The sequence below is a fragment of the Pelobates fuscus genome, chromosome 1 (assembly GCF_036172605.1).
Source record: "Pelobates fuscus isolate aPelFus1 chromosome 1, aPelFus1.pri, whole genome shotgun sequence".
NCBI classification, from domain to species: domain Eukaryota; kingdom Metazoa; phylum Chordata; class Amphibia; order Anura; family Pelobatidae; genus Pelobates; species Pelobates fuscus.
Genome location: NC_086317.1, coordinates 300,948,358 through 300,965,300, shown reverse-complemented (window position 1 = coordinate 300,965,300; position 16,943 = coordinate 300,948,358). Strand labels below are relative to the sequence as shown.

The 16,943-nt window shown below is 41.2% G+C and overlaps 1 protein-coding gene across 1 annotated transcript in view; it reads right to left on the bottom strand.

The window, feature by feature from the left end:
- The window catches only part of PRRG1 (proline rich and Gla domain 1), a 90,952-nt gene that overhangs the window by 61,135 nt on the left and 12,874 nt on the right, over positions 1-16,943 (bottom strand). The window contains exon 2 of the mRNA XM_063444619.1: positions 11,648-11,701. Within this exon, the coding sequence (XP_063300689.1) occupies positions 11,648-11,666 (19 nt within the window). The 5' untranslated portion in view covers positions 11,667-11,701. The remainder of the gene's footprint in view (positions 1-11,647; positions 11,702-16,943) is intronic.

Sequence of the window (16,943 nt, the reverse complement as noted above, 5' to 3'; positions counted from 1 at the left end):
CTCCGGCCCCAGCAGAGAACCTCACCGCGTGTCCAACGATAAAGTGAGAGGACCCGTGAGAGTCATCTAACCTACTCATGACAGACGTCCCCACGGCAGGGTCGGGCGCTAGGCGGGAGCTGATAAACTGTGCCGCAACACAGACTTGCCAGGCGGACTTACACCATTATCCACAAGCCTGCCAAGCACTGAATATCAAGCCTGATCAGGAGCTATCACCCACACACGGATGGGTACCTGTAACCCTTGGAAGCACAGGGGGTCCCCATTCTTCCGAACTGCTGCGGTACCTGTCTCCTGACAATGAAGATCGTCCTTTCTGAGCATACACAGAGCAGATAACAGCCCAACCGGACAAGAATCTCCTGAGAGACAGCAGCCTCACCTGAGGTGATACAACAGCCAGCATGCCATCCTTAAACATCTCTCTTCATTTGACCTCATACAGAGACATATAACACAATGGTCAGCTCAGCTCCAGTGGTCTATAAGCTACATTAGTCTTATCTTGCTGTAATCTTACTGTAACTCGTGCATTTAACTACGGGTCTATGCTACATCTACTGATACCTAAGCGGTACTACTCATGTATATATTGTCTTAAAGCATCCAGCATATTACTCGGTTCTCCTTTACTAAGCACCCATGAGAGCAACACAAATTATATATATTTTTTTGGGTTACTCTTAGTTAATAGCATCACCCTGTGTACTTAAAGAAGTGCAGCTTAATCCTGACAAGCTATTTACCTACATGATTAAGCTTGCTGTTATTTCATTGAATTGTTGTTTTTCTAAGTCTTAAACGTGCACCCCTCGCGCTCTCTCGTGCCTCTTACATGTCTAGCAGACTTCACTGTTTCATAGTTAACTACCTGCTCCTTGTCTAGCTGGATATACCTAACCCAACGCTGAGCTTTATTTTTATACCCTTACCTGTCTAGACACCGATATTAAGCTAGTATATCTCCGGTGGAACAACCTCCTAGTCACGTTAGCCTAGCATGATGTTACCATAAAACTGTACAGAGAGTTGGTTTATTTTCTTATGGTTTCTTTACTATATTACAAAAATGTGCAATGTCGTATGCTATACCACTGTTTCACTATGTTCACTGAACTGCATCAGCTATTGTGGCAATGCAAGACTCCCTGTTTATCTATGCACAACCAAAATAAAGAATAAAAAAAATAAAAAATGTATTCTGCAGCTGCAACCCGTGGTGACAGAATAACACACTATTTCAGGATGATAAGCTTGTAGAGTCAATATGGTATGAATTGCAAGCTTACTTTTCAAACCAGAAGTGTATAAAATGACATTATGGTAAGAGCACAAAACAGTGCTACGAGATCTTTTTATTAGCAGAACTTCCTTTCTAAAAGTAATCCTCGTGCAGATCATTGACATTATGTCATTCTCTTAGGGACTTAAAGGACCACTATAGGCACCCAGACCACTTCAGCTCAATGAAGTTGTCTGGGTGCCAGGTCCCTCTAGTGCAGGGGTTCTCAACCAAGTCCTAAATTTAGGGATTACCTGGGTGTGCCTACGGTGTTTTTTTTTCCCCCTCTTTCTTTTTCTATACACCTTAGCCACACCCAGGTTATCCCTAAATCCTGGACTGGTAGGGGGTCATTGAGGACTGAGTTGAGAACCCCTGCTAGTGTTAACCCTGCAGCTGAAAACAAATCACTAAGTTTCACTGAGGGTTAATCCAGCCTCTAGTGGCTGTCTCACTGAAAATCACAGTGAGAAGACGCTGGACGTTCATAGGAAAGCATTGAGAAATGCTTTCCTATGGGTGGTTTCAATGCGCGCGCGGCTCTTGCCGAGCATGCGCATTCTGCGCTGACGTCAGCAGAGGGAGGAGTTTTAACCCCTTAAGCCCAGCGGGAGTGGGACCCTGAGGGTGGAGGGACCTAGAGACCCTATAGTGCCAGGAAAACGAGTTTGTTTTATTGGCACTATAGCGGTCCTTTAACTGAAATTCACATGATTAAAGGGGAACTGTAGGCACCCAGACCACTTCAGCTAATTTATGTGGTATGGATGCAATGTCCCTTTTTCACTTAGTGCTGCAATTCTTAAACATGGCAGTTCCAGACAGACACTCGAGGGCTTCCTGAATTAAAACACACCTTTGGTCCAGTATCGGACGCTGCACATCCTCACGCACTGCATGAGGACATCCAGCGTTCGATCTTTCCCTATAGGAAAGCATTGATTTAATACTTTCCTATGGGGTGGTTTAATGCATGTGCGGCATTTGCAATTGTGCATGGGAGGGGGAGGCAAATGAAGCCATGGTGCTAGGAATACAGCTTCGTATTCCTGGCACTATAGTATCCCTTTAACCCCACATAACAATTGGCTAAACAGATTAAATTGAAAATTAACGACAAAAAAAAAAAAAAAAAAAAAAAACTATGAACAAGGAAATAGTGGGTAAATTGCTTTGGAAATCTTAAGAGACCGAGAAGCCCAAAATAAAATCACTTACTTGCTTGCTTACATCAAGCGGCCATAAAGGTATAAATTACTGAAACCACACGATATATGTAATGGAGTTGGCCAAGTTTAGTAGTAAACTATATAAAATTTGAAGATGATAAAACCCTTTACCAGGCTTCCAGTAAGGAAGTCGACAAATGCCTCTCTAAAGTCCATCTACCACAGATATCAGAAGATAGAACCTTAATAAATATTCCCATTACTGCAGACAAGATGTCTATGATCGTTCACACACACTACCGAAGGACAAAGCCCCGGGGCCAACCTACATTATAACAAGAAGTTCTCACATATTTTATCCCCCAGCTGGCAAAACTGAATCTTCTATGGACCGCTCTGCTTTCTCATCTGAGATATTAGCAGTGCATGTCTCCACTCTGCCAAAACCTGGTAATCCCACAAATAAATGCCAGAACCTCCCTACTGAATTCAGACATCAGGTATTCTTCAACCGAATGATTGACAGTCACTTCCATCAGGTCAAGTGGGTTTTGTGAGGGGAAGGCAGGGGGACCTCCTCTGTTGCATGTTTTCCTCTCAATAGACACCAAAAATACTTTCAACCACCTTGATTGATCATTCCTCAGTAAATGTAATTTTCCCTCAGTGGCGGTGAACGCCTTATATAGTAATCCTATGGCTAAAGTATGCAACGGAGGCTTCCTCTCAAACCCATTCTGTGTCTTTAACAGCACTTGCGAGGGGTGGACTCTATCACCCTTTTTAAATGTAGTAGCCCTTCAGCCTTTAGCTATTTTGATCCGAGACCAGACATCACGAGTATCAGCATAGGTGATAAGCAATAAAAACTAAATATATTTTCAGATAACATCCTGCTAACCTTGAGCCAACTACATATTTCCTACCTACCTTTTACACCATCTTCACTGCACTTTCATTGACTTGTAACCAAGCACAAGCAGACAGGATTCAAGACTGCATTTGAGTGCCTTACACAGTTAAACATATGATTTTTATTATTAATAAAAAACGTACTTCTTGGAAAGGAAAAAAAAAATTGTTTAAAAAATACCCGCAAATTAATTTTATTGTCACATGGGATTCTGATATAGGTTACACACTAACAGGACAGTGTTAGTAGAAATTTGTGGCCAAAAAGTATTTCCTTCAGCTCCTTACATGCTAAATTATGGAGGAAAATTCTGTAGAGGTGGTACATGGTACCCTCCTACGTACCATGGATAATTACTCCAAAACCCATATACATCTGGTTCTGTGATATCAGCTCTCACGTTGATAGAAAGAAACTGGGCGGCAACCACACCACCAGGGATACCTGGTGTTCTTAATCAAATATCCTTAAAGCTTAAATGAAAGCAGGAATAGGGAAATTACTAACACTAGGGGATTCTGGAAAGAAACATGGGACATCTGGTCTACTAAATCACAACTCGCTAGCCATGTTAAGCTCATTATCAGTCACCTGTACTCGTCCAGAAAATCCACGTGTCAGATGCCATCAAAAAGTATCAGTTGCCTTCAAGCAATCTACATTTGTGACTTGACTAGCCTGCAATTTATGTATGCTTCCTGATTGCCACTGAACAATGAGGTGCTTTCTGACTGTCCCAATCTTTTTCCCCTCTTACCTATCCACTTTCTACCTCCCTCGTTTTATACGGTAATCAATTTTATTGTCCTGTTCTCCTTTTGTCCTGTTACCAAGGAGCATTGTGATATTCAGTAACGGCAGGAGTCTCACAACACTGTATAAAACTTTTCGTAACTTACAATTTTATATAATTCTATATAACGTTGTGTTTTTTTCGCAATAATTTCCCCAATGACTTGCATTGTGACCTACAATCTGCTATGATGTAGCATATGCTCCTGTATGAAGCTTTTTGAAAAAAATAAAAATAAATTTGATTAAAAGAAGTACAACATACATACATGCATACACTTATCAGCTACAACATTAAAAACATCTGCATGATACCATGTAGGTCCCTCGCATGCTGCCAAAACAGCTCTGATGCATCAAAGCATGGATTCCACAAGTCCTCTGAACATGGCCTGTGTTATCTGGCACCAAGACATTAGCAGCAGATTCTGGAGTTGCAAGGTGGGGCCTACATAGATCATAAGTGTTGTTCCAGCAAATCCTACAGATGCTCAATTGGATTAAAACCTGGGAAATTTGGAGGCCAAGGCAACACCTTTAACTCTTTGTCATGTTCCTCATTGTATGCAGTGTGACGTGGTGCATTATCCTGCTTAAAAAGGCCACTGCCATTAGGGAACATTATTGCCATGAAGAGGTGTATGGTCTGCTACAATCTCTAGGCAGGTGGTACATGTTAAAGTAGCATCCAGATGAAGGCTAGGACCCAAGGTTTAAGAGCAAAAATTTGCCCAAAGCAGAAAGCTTAATTCGGCAGCATGCATTTTTCTCCATAGTGCATCCTACTGCCATCATTGCCCAGGTAAACAATGCCCACGCACCCGGCCATCCATCTAATCTAAAAGAATAAGTGATTCATCAGACCAACCTTCTTCCATTGCTCCATGGTCCAGTTGTAACGTTCACGTCCCCACTGGAGGCACTTTCTGTCCTGTGGCTATGCAGCCCCATAAACACCAAACTTTGATGCACTGTGTGTTTTGACACTTTGCTATCATGACCAACATTAAGTTTTTCAACAATTTGGGCTACAGTAGCTCTTCTGTGTCATCAGATCAAATGGGCTAGCCTTTGCTCCTCACATGCATCAATGAGCCTTGTGCACACATGACCCTGACACAGATTGTCCTTCCTTACACCACTACATACTCCTGAACACCCCACAAGACTTGCCATTTTGGAGATGCTCTGAACCAGTCGTCCAGTCATCACTATTTGGCTCACTTTAACAATGATTGTCATTAGTCTGATGTCCTATGCAATCATGGCAATAACTGCTTTAATTTGGTCTTTATACTGTCCTTACAACACACACACACACACACACACACACACACATGCTTCCAGTAGGAGCTTCTGCATTATTTATAGCCATTTTACTCCTCTGTAATGAGAGTACAATTCACAGAAATCTTTAATGCTTTGACTATAGGTTACTACTTGTTGGTATTTCTGTTTACTATTAGAAACCATCTCTTTATTTATATATAATTTTAACGGAGGTACTTTTGGAAAAAAAACAAAAACCTGAAAGGACATTCAGATTCCTTCTTTGTTAACTGAATGGGGTTGTAATGTAGTTTGCATCTGAGTTTTCTTTATTCCAGAGACGATCTTAGAATAGATGTCACCCCTAGTATTTTAACATTATGTTTGCTAACCGACACGTAACTAGTGTGTATTTCTGCAGGTTTAAAATGTAGAAATCCACACCTATTAGCACCCTGTCAATCATAGTTAAAAGGTGTGTCCTTTCAACCTGCAAGTCAGCATTGAGAAAGCATACGGAGAAGAGTCTAAACTGGATTATGGTGTCATTTCCCAAAGTTTTATTATGAATTCAAAAGAGAACAAAGCATCTCATGAAGAAAAAAAAACAAACAAAAAAAAAAAAAAAAAAAACAACAAAAAAAAAACCACACACCAGTTACAAGTGATTCTCAATGTTTTATTCAATGGTGTAAATTCTATGGAAAAGTGTCAATCCCCCTTTAATAGTCATGTCTGAGAACTTACAGGGCTTCAACCTGAGTTTCTGGTTAGGAAATTAGCTTCTCTTTGAAAATCTGCAAATTCACAGGTATTTCTTTTACACACTGTCCATCCTCAGTCATGGTGCTTATTTCACTTATATATGTTTAAAGAGTTACTTTAATCCTTTTTAATATTATATAATATTAAAATCTTTTTTTAAAGTTAGAATTCCCTATTGGACACTAGTGGCTTTATTCATTCCCCTTTTTGTTAGCACCAAAAGCTGTAAAATAATGAAATAAAAAAATACTTTCCTGGAATCCAATGCCAACCAATGTTCTTCCAGGTCCTGTCAAATGTTATGCCTTGTCTCTTCAAGGTCCAACAAATACTTCTTATAAAGAAGCATTTGATTGGACGAATCTCCAGACTCATAGCGCATGTGTGCGCTCTGAGCCAAGGAGGAGTTGGAGTAAAGGATGGAGCTGGAGTAATACAGAAAATTCAGTCAGGTGGGGAGGACTGGGAGGGAGAGTGGGAGGTAAGGGACATACAAGGGTAGAAGCTGATGACATCTGTCACACGTAATTTTTTGCACATAGTTAACATTAACAGAGTTCCGGGCTGCCTAGGTCACTTGCGTCAGGGGGAAGCTAGCACCCAGCACAAAAGTGCAGATATCTCTGCATTTCAAGAAAAAACCCTGCACATACAAAGTCCTTTGTCCATGTCCACTTCTAAAAGCAGAAGTGGTCATGAAGGCTGTGATAATCCTTCAAGCACAGTAACACAAAAGAAGATATATTGCCACATTTGAGGAAGTATAACTCTTGATGCATTGAAAAACGAAATCGTGGTTTTGATAGGATTGCATAGTTTGAGCCTCCCTCTACATCAGTTGGATATACCAAAGTCATTAAACTAGTTTTCCATCACAAAAGTACACATCATTCATCATAATCTTTCTGCAGTAAAGAGGTTTCTGTCCTTTATTATTGCTGTGATCACAGCTCAAGCAGTAGAAGTAGTACATTTTCAAACTAGAACATTATTGGTGGAGTGTATCTTTGAATGCAAGTGAAGAAGGCAGACATCTGGGGAATGCCATTTCCTCAAGAGCATGTCACAAAAGGTATATTACTTCCTCTCAATTGTCTACACACACGCATACATACATACATACATATATATCTCAATATCTCAGAGAAAAATGTGCAGAGCTTCCTATAACCTACTCACATAACAAGACTTCTGGAATATATCAAACCTGTTTCTGTATCTCTTATGGGCAGTTCAAAGGCACCATGCAGATGAGAACAAAATATAGAACCCTGACATAAATAAAGTGGAGTCATTTGAGGAAATGGAGATAGCTGATGTCTTGCAACATAATTGCTATGCTTCCTCTTCATTCACAGATTGTGTTTTGTTTGTTTTTTTTAAACTCCATATTCAACTTCCTGCCATTGGTTGTTTTTTTTCCCCCCTTTCAATTATATATCACCTGAAGTGTCTTAGAGCAGACTGTTCATCAGGTGCTAAGTGGGTAGCCCATTTCAGATAACTCTCAAGGAGTTTCATGTTGTGCTGTATACTTAATGCAGCTTTAAAAAGGAACACTCCTTTGACTTTTTTTTTGTTTAACAATTTAGTAGATATACGTCCCCAAAAAACATGTATTTTTTTATGCATGTTTTAATCTGGGGTCTGGAGCCTTTGCGAGCCCTCCCCTCTTTCCCTGACATAGACTTTCAGTCTTTGCCAGTGAATACTCTAATCAGAGGCTTCTCATTGAGGCTGGAGTAGCAAGTGTGTGCATGCACATGTTCACAGCTTTTCTATGCTTCTTAATGAGCTGTAATGAGAAGGGAGGAAACAGCCTTACCCTAGCCCAGCATGCCTTCCACTTCTGTTAGCTCTGTGGAAAATCTCCCTAGCTGGCTCCCCCCACCACCATTATAAAAAAATAAGTTGTTACTTTCACAGAAAAGAACAACAACAACAACAACAACAAAGCTGAAGTGCTTTGTGTGTTTGGAGTATTTTTTAACAGTTAGTCTTTTATATATATATATATTTACACATATCACCTTTTTGTTTACATTTTTAATTAATTAGAATAAAACACAGTTTAACTTGTGATACACGTAAGCTATGTACAGAAAGAAATCTGGTAATAGAGCACTTTTTAACAGTAAATTTCAGAGAATGTAAAAGAATATAGCGAGCAATACACACTTTATTCAGAATCAGGATTAAAAAAAATATGCATGATTAGCACAAACGTTTTTTTACATTTCACTTAAAAAAATTATAATACTTGTTCAGGAGAGAGCAAGATTTACAATTATGCCTACACTACAGCCATAATTTGGCAAATCCACATTACATCTTTACGCATGATGCGGTTTGGCTATACCTACTATCATAGCGTAAAACTCGTTCCCCTGTGCTAACATTGTTTTAAGACCGAGCGGCCCATAATTTCCCATGAGGTTTGTATTATGGTTTCAATCACAGTTTTCGGGGGGCGGGGCCTGACTGCTGAGCAGGGAGGACGTGAACCTCACAAGCTCCTGCAATAAGCTGCACTCTATCGCAAATACTCAGCTCAAAAAGCCACTAATCGGGCCACAACAGTCACCAACCGTGAAGGGACTACAAGCGGAACAGAATGTTACCCCTCACACGATGCTATGACCTACTTTCGCCGAACAAGCAATTGAGGCCTACCCACATGGCGAGCGCGGGAGGGACGGCCGCCCTCCCACCGCCGCGGCTAGCCACCTCGACGACTAAGCACCCCTGTCCCCCCCCCCATGGACCGGCGGGGGTTATCCCGGTCCAGACTCCACAGGGCTACGGAACCCCACAAGCTATCGGGATTGCAAACAGCACTTACCCGGAGGCCAAGATGGCGGACGCCGACCGAGCCTCAATGCCCCCACCCGCCCAACCTCTCTCAGCGCGGATACCTAACGTGAGCCATCAGGAGGACCGTATAGCAGCGGCATTTGACCTCTTCTGGACACGGTGGGAGGCTATGCTGGCACAAAATCATGCAGCCGCAGCGGTCCCTCGACGGTCCGCCACTACTCACACAAAGGCACCTCCGTTGAAACGCAAGGCAACGCCACCGATTGACACAAAGCAGCAGAAGGTCGTGAGAGCTCTACCCAGACTTAAAGGCAGCAGACCGAGCACCCGTTACTGCAAGCCTGATTCCAGACAAGCTCAGAGAGCCACCAAACTCTGCCTGCCGCCCCACAAGCTAAACTGGCGCACTCGAGGTACCTGCACCCGGCCTACACCTAGGCGAAGGCCAGAAGGCCTGTCAGCACTCCACCCCATTGCAGCGATCCACAGCTGCAACCAGCACTCTGAAGAGCTACACCTATACAACAAAGGGACACACTGAACCTCACACTCGCCAATCAGCAAGGGGAGCGGAGACACTGTCACACCACAAGGCATATGTCCCCCCCACCCAAGGCACTCACACAGGACTGGGAGGCAATGGAGGAGTACCTGCAGCATCCATGACCACAGGCGTCCATCCCGAGGCCCAAGTTAAGGCCTCTAGATTGGGCGTCGGCTAGGCACCAGCGGACTGTCCTACCAGGCTCCTTACATTCTTTGACAACACATATGCCAGGAGAACTACACATTTGATAAACTGCAGGTTTGCCTGCAAGCTAACCCTATTATATCAGCAAGTCTAGAGTAGAATGTCTCACCTGTGTACAAAAGCCTGTAACTTTATAATCAATCAGTTTTCTAGCGTTCATGCTGCTGTATAGATTTTTAGCAAATTCACCATTCTCCAATCCAATAATAACATGTGAATACCTTTAGTTAAGCATCTAGAAGTGCCAAATTAGTTTAAATAGAACCTAGAAGTGTAAAACATGATAAAGGACATATAGGAGAGCAGTTTAATTTAAAGTATTACACTAAGAATCTTCAGTATTCTCTTTTAAGAATCAGAAAATGTTGTCTAACTTGGTGTATAATAAAACCATAGGAGCAAATGTAATAGTAAAAGCTGTTGGAATCTTTAGTTTCAAGATGTTTAGGATTTTTCGTAAAGTAGCTAAATTTAATGATTAAAAGTAGCATTGGTAATGCCTCAACAGACCAGATTTTTTTTTAAAGGGAACCACAACCTCCCCTACCTTTACTTAGCTCATACCTTACCTGTGCTTAAAAGCAAGGCAGGAACTACATGTCAGGTGAACGTAGGCACAAAATTCACCCCTGCTCAAGCCCACGCTCCCCAACCCAAAAAAAGACAGGTATAGTGAGTTTTTTTAACTTGATATGACTGGCATTAAGGATAAGTAAGTTTAAACTACCTTCCTGTCAGTCGGACACTAGGGGAACTGGAACTTAGATGCAATTTAGTACTCCAGTTAATGGATCCCCTGGGCAACCTTCACTAGATCTCCCTTTTTTCAAGTTATACTTTTTGTATGCATATCCTTTGATTATTTAAAGGTAGGGCCACCCTTCCTCATTTCCTATACCAATGGAGCTCTCCTGATATTAGTTTCCCCTTGTGGGACCCCATACATCACTTTCTCCTACTTCCTGCATATTATGGAGGGTTACCCCCTTATTGAAGCTCCCTATTAGGCGGTTACAGTGGTGCAGCTCACAAGCCCTTGGACTTGTATCCAGGCCAGTGGTGTATCCTTGTTTTGTGCTACCCTAGGCGTCATATTACGGCTTCCGGCATCACTCTGCGGCGCGCAAGGGAGCTGAGCAGAGCACTCAGGGGAAAGTGCTCCCTCGCCAGCGCCGCCCGACCTTTCCAGCCTCTCACACAGACACTGATGGATACACCCTCTATAACAGTGCCAGCAGGTCTGCCATCAAGCATAGAAGGCTGACTATACTAGAGAGGACACTGACCAAGGATCATCGTACTTCTCTCACCTCACCAGCCCACCTAATTTCCAAAAAGGCACATTATACATGCTGTAAATAGGCACTCCTACCCTCCCCCAGCCTACTGTAATGGTTATGGTGACAGTGGTACACTGGCACTATCCCAATGTAAATCGGTTAAACAGTTTTACTACAGTTGGACACGTTATCTGTGTGTTAGTGATGCCAGCCTTTGCTTCTGCTTGCATAAGAATCCAGCCAGTTCTACTGAGCTAAGCACAGCTATGCAGGCCAGTGCTCATTGTCTGAGAGCATCAGCTGAGCTGCAGAGAAACTAAAACCGGTTTAACAAATTAAGGCTGCAAAAAAACTAAATCTGGTTCATCAAATTACATTGGGATGGCAGCAGGACACCGCTGGCACCATAACCACTATAGCGGGCTGTAGTGGTTTTGTTGCTTTGATTGTTCCAATGAAGTTGGGAACAAAAAGCCCATATCAGATGTGGCTATACATCACCGATTTAATCATATCTCATCATAGAGAATAAAAATAAATAAATAAAAAATGGAAAAGTGAATGTTCTTGTCATTAATTACCAAGCACATTATTAAAGATGCTTACCACTGCTCATGTTGTCCATTGGCTCAGGAACAAAATCGGATTAAGGAAAAGAGCCTATAAAAAGAAAATAGAGAAAACATTTTAGGAGCGGCAAGGTACAAACATTACACATAGATGACGTACCCGAATTGAAAAGCACAATGTCACTTGGATTCTCTCATTCTCCACAGCATAACTGTGAAGATTAACCAGACGTTTCCACAAATTCAAATCAGATTTCCTTTGCTCACAACATTGAACTTAGATAATGGCCATACACAGACTCTGAATAACCATCAACTTCCTAGTGTTGAGCAACATTCTCCCTCAGATGGCTATTCAAACAATAATGCAGCCAAAACTAGAGAGGGTGTCTGCCAACAAGGCAATTAAAAGGTTATACCCTAACTTTTAAAATACCTGTCCCCCTCTCCACTAACTAGTTATGAGGGATATTAAATTTGTTCTGGAGCATAGGGGGGCTAAGAGACAATCATGTGTTTGTTTTTTAAATGAAATTAATTTTATATACTTTAATTATATGAAACTATGTAATTGTTGTACATTTAACTGGCTACAGTAAGAGAAGAGGGGACAATAGACAGGATCCAGCTAGTCTCTGTTCTTCCCAACTGGCATATTCTGGAAGTGAGGACTGAATATAGGTAAGGGTCCTCAAGAACCCCTAAGTAATCTGGCAGCCATCAAGGGACTATAAAAACCCCTTGCCCCAGCCGATGCATAACCTCTAGGAATCCAGGAGAAAATTTAGGTTCTCGAGGACTCCTTAAGGATGCAGAAGAGCCCGATGAGCGACACTCTCTACCTTTTCAGTGAAAGTTTTCCTACACAATAGTGAAACAGGCCCATGACACACTGAGACTTTAGGGTAGGGTATTAATGTATATAGTTCAGAGGATCCTAAAGTAAGTATCTTGACTCATGATTTACCAAGTGTACAGTATAAACCAGCATATCCCAAAATCCTATATTCAAGTATGTAGTCCTTAGCTTAACAATGCAATATTTTAATGGCAGAATAAAACAAATAACTTGCCCAATTAAAAAAAATATTCTCACCCTACCCTGCAAATCTTTACCAATTGGTTCTATTTAGCCACCCACACAATGGGACGAATTTAAGCAAGGCTTCACTTTGGCATTAATATGGACCCCCAATATGAGGTTTATTTGTGTGTTTTCTTTCCACCACAAGGTGCAAGGTGACCATATTGCTGCTCTTAAGTCCCTGCTCAGAAGGGAGCAATGAAAGTCTCTGAATGTTTGACAAACATTCGCTAAATGAATGTGTCCAATACATTTTTATTTTTTGTTTATACAACAAAAAGAGTTTTTAGTAACTAAATCATGGTTATAAATACAGCACCAAAAGATAATTAGGTCAGGATGGCAGCTACAGAAAGACAGTTAAAATACTGCCTTCCTTTCTGCTCCCTGGCAGTCACTGCTACAAGCTCTGTCTTTTGCAACTATCAGTCACCAAAGAGAAAGGATGAGAAAAAAAAGCAGTTGATCAGTTGTTTTTTTTGTGATGTAAAAAAAGAAAAAAGTGCCTGTTGGCCCTGATGGTTTCCATGGTAACTGCCTTACACTTAAAGGACCACTCTAGGCACCAAGACAACTTCATTTCAATGAAGTTGTCTTGGTGCCAGGTACCTCTAGTTTTTTTTTTTTTTTTTTTAAATACACTGCCGTTTCAGAGAAAAAGCAGTGTATTTTTTTTTTCCCTATTCCCACCTACAGTGGCTGTCTCTGAGACCGCCACTAGATGGTGCTTCCGTAATCCTCACTGTTAGAATCACAGTGAGCTGACGTCAGACGTCCTCTTGGACGTCTAACGTCATTCCCTCTAATGCAGGCAGCTCAGATGTGAGCGCGCCTGCATTAGAGACTATGCTGAATTCTTCCTATTGAGATTCATTGTAGTCAATGAATCTCTATGAGAAGATTTTCATTGGCTGAGCGCTGCGCTGGACGCGCATGCGCTTTTCGGCCGCAATGATTTCCTATGAGAGGAAATTCATTGGCGGACAGCGGGGAAAACAGTCAGCAGACCCGATGACCGCGCGGGAGGTGTCGACGATCGGTGACGTAGCGCTACAAAGAAGGTAAATAAAGGGGTATTTAGAATAGAATTTAAAAGTTAAAAGTGGGGTTCAGAGGGGCACTGAGTAGTCAGGTATAGAATAGGGCTGTTAAATCAGGTAGTTTAGTGGTGTCTAGAGTGGTCCTTTAATACAGTTTAGAACACTTTTTTCAATAGAACACTTTTATCCAGATCAATTTTCGTTAATCAATAAAGTGACAATTCAAAGTGGATTTGAAAGTTAAGGCCAAAGCAGCTGAACTGAAAGCACGACTGAATTAAAGACATTTTCCAAATTCTGCAATTTTTAAATTCACTTTAAATTCTCACTTTTATTAAGAACAGCCCTGTTTCTCCTCATCCAAAGTAATGTGTGCCTTGACTGAACTGGAATGTGATAGCAATGGCCAAATCTTTAAAAGAACGTACAAGGCACAACAAGTACTTCAGATTATTGATGTGGCTATGGTTCCAGAACTTTGATCTTACATTCTTTCATTTGCGAAACATGTCAAACTGACAAACTATTGCTTGGAAGAGGAGCTCTTAGCTCTATCTATCTTGAAACCTATCCGAACATGAATTACAATAGGAGTAGTGCAAGCAACAAAGCATCTTCCAGACAAATTATAATGTGCGTGGCCATAAGTAGTTTTCATCCATACTTAAAGTCAGGGGGGAGTTTTGGACTTGCAATGCTTACTAATGGAGTGCAGAATATGCAAGTCCCTGAACATCTTCAACCTCTGCATACTAAAAGTCAAAATGTGTAATTTATTTATAGGAGGTGTAAAGTAGAATGGCAGACAGCAACATTTACCATAAACTGCCATTTTTCTTTACCCAATGTCCACACAATTTAAAGGAATACTCCAAGTACCATAAGCACCATAACCCACTGCAGTGGTTATGTTGCCTAGAGTCCCCTGGCATCCACCCAACAACAGGGTAAGTTTTCAATCCATTATAAAAACAGTTGGAACCTTATTTGGGGTCTACCATACCCTGGTCACCTTCTTGTATGTAGTTGGAAGCTCTTGCAAGCACCTTCCATGAGCTCCACTAACCTAAACTCTGTCCTGCAGGGTGACTCATTGGCTAAGAGTATCCGCTGAGTGCACTCAGCCAAAGAGTTAATCCCTGCACTGCCAATCACAGCCCAAAGCTTTCCAGTGGACCCCAGGTAAGTTGTCAAACCATCCAGAAATGTTTTGACTACTTACCCTGCTAAGGCACAAGGAGACTTCTGGCACCATAACCATTACAGCATGCTGTAATGGTTATGGAATTTGGAGGGTTCCTTTAAAGGGGACAGTATAGACACCCAGACCACTTGATCTCAATGAGTGGTGTGGGTGCCATGCCCCTACTATTTTAACCCTGCATTGTAAAACACTGACATTGTGCAGGAATGGCAAAAATTACATTGAAAGGTTTAATGTCTCAAGTGGCTATTACACTGGCAACCACTAGAGGCGCTTCCGCAGAAATTGCCGAGTAAGACTCTAATGGAGACGATCTTGAGAAGTGTTTTGCTGTGTATGCGCTACAAGCTTGCCAATGCTCATCTATTGGGAAAGCATTGGTTTTGCTGAGATCATGATTGATATTCTCAGCCAAAGAGGCATGGCCAGCAGCAGAGAAAGCAGTGTGGATTGGGATAAAAGGTAAGTAACATTTTAACCCTTGCAGCATGACTCTTTTTCCTAACGCTTCAGTGTTCCTTAAAGTGAATACAATAGGAGTACATAAGTGTTACATTTGTAAATTTTGGTTCATCTTCTTTGCAGTGTTTTAAATACTGTAGTTATTGTGCAGTAAAATTAAATTTTTCTCTGAGTCACATGGCAAGAGTAAATAAAAACAAATTGGCTTACATTTCTTACTTTACATATTTTCATGGATGTGCTTACTCCGTTTCTTGATATATGATTGATATATAATAAATCTAGCCTTGCTTGCACTGCACAGGTGGTATGTAAAATAAATCAAATTCCTACATGTAAGTCAAGGCGTAGACAATAAGTGACCATCAGCACCTACGCTCCTTCTGTAAAGTGAAAATGTTGCAAGGGCCAAGGTCCACCTGATCAATGATAAACCAGCCACAACATTAAAGAAACGCCCGGCACAATATATAAATAAATAAAAATGATTTTTTTTTGTATTTCGTACAGCTGTCTGATGTGGGGTAGGAGTGCAAGGGTCCAACACAAACATTTTGCACTGACAGATTAATTCCCACAGATAGCCAATGTACAACCTGCTTAGTTAGACCTTTTCTCACATTTTTCTGCCACCCGTCCATGATCCACTTTTCTGTCACCATAAAAGTCAATTTCTGCCCAGTGACTCCCCGCTGCCCGAGAGCCCTCAATGATAAACTCGTCCTAAATACAATCCCTGCCTTACCGTTACCACCATGCATATGTTGCTACAGTGCTTACTGTATGTAAAAATGCATACATTATATTCAGATATACAGGAACACTACAGGAAGCCTGCACTCAGGAGCCCAAAGACACATGTATGGTGCTTACCAGTTTAACGAACAGAGGATAACAGGACATAACAGGAATTGTTACCATTAAAAATCATGTTAACACTATTAGTAGAATACAACCCATCATATAGTATTAGTTAGGTATGCCTTGCGTTTGTGAACACATGCTAAATACATATTATTCAAATGGAAATCTTTCCACATATTTACTCCCATTAAACTAGGACAGGCTGCAATATGTATGTCCCAGTGCTGAATTGAGATTAGAGGTTCCTGTTTTGCATGGTGTTAGCCCCACACACTTTTGATGCACATCACAATAGTATTACTCAGAGTGAAGTACAGGATTCGATGAAAATCTACTTGTTAAAATAAGTTGCCCCTCTTTATAATAAGGTTACTTTTTTTTCTGTGTACCTCAATATTGTGTCTGTTTGTATAACAGAGCTGCACAGCAATAATACTTGCAGTAATGTGTATTTAAACCACGATAAAAATGTTTAGAAATCAGTCTGTAAATAATAAACATTGTTCTTGCACCAAGATTACACAAGGTTTGTATCTTAAAAGGACAATCTAAACACTAAAGCACTTTATCTCAAAAGACATTCCACTGACCAATTACAAAAAAATTTATCAAAATAAACAGCACACCAAAAACCATTATCTAGTATATATACTGCCAGTGAAAACATGCATGCATTTAA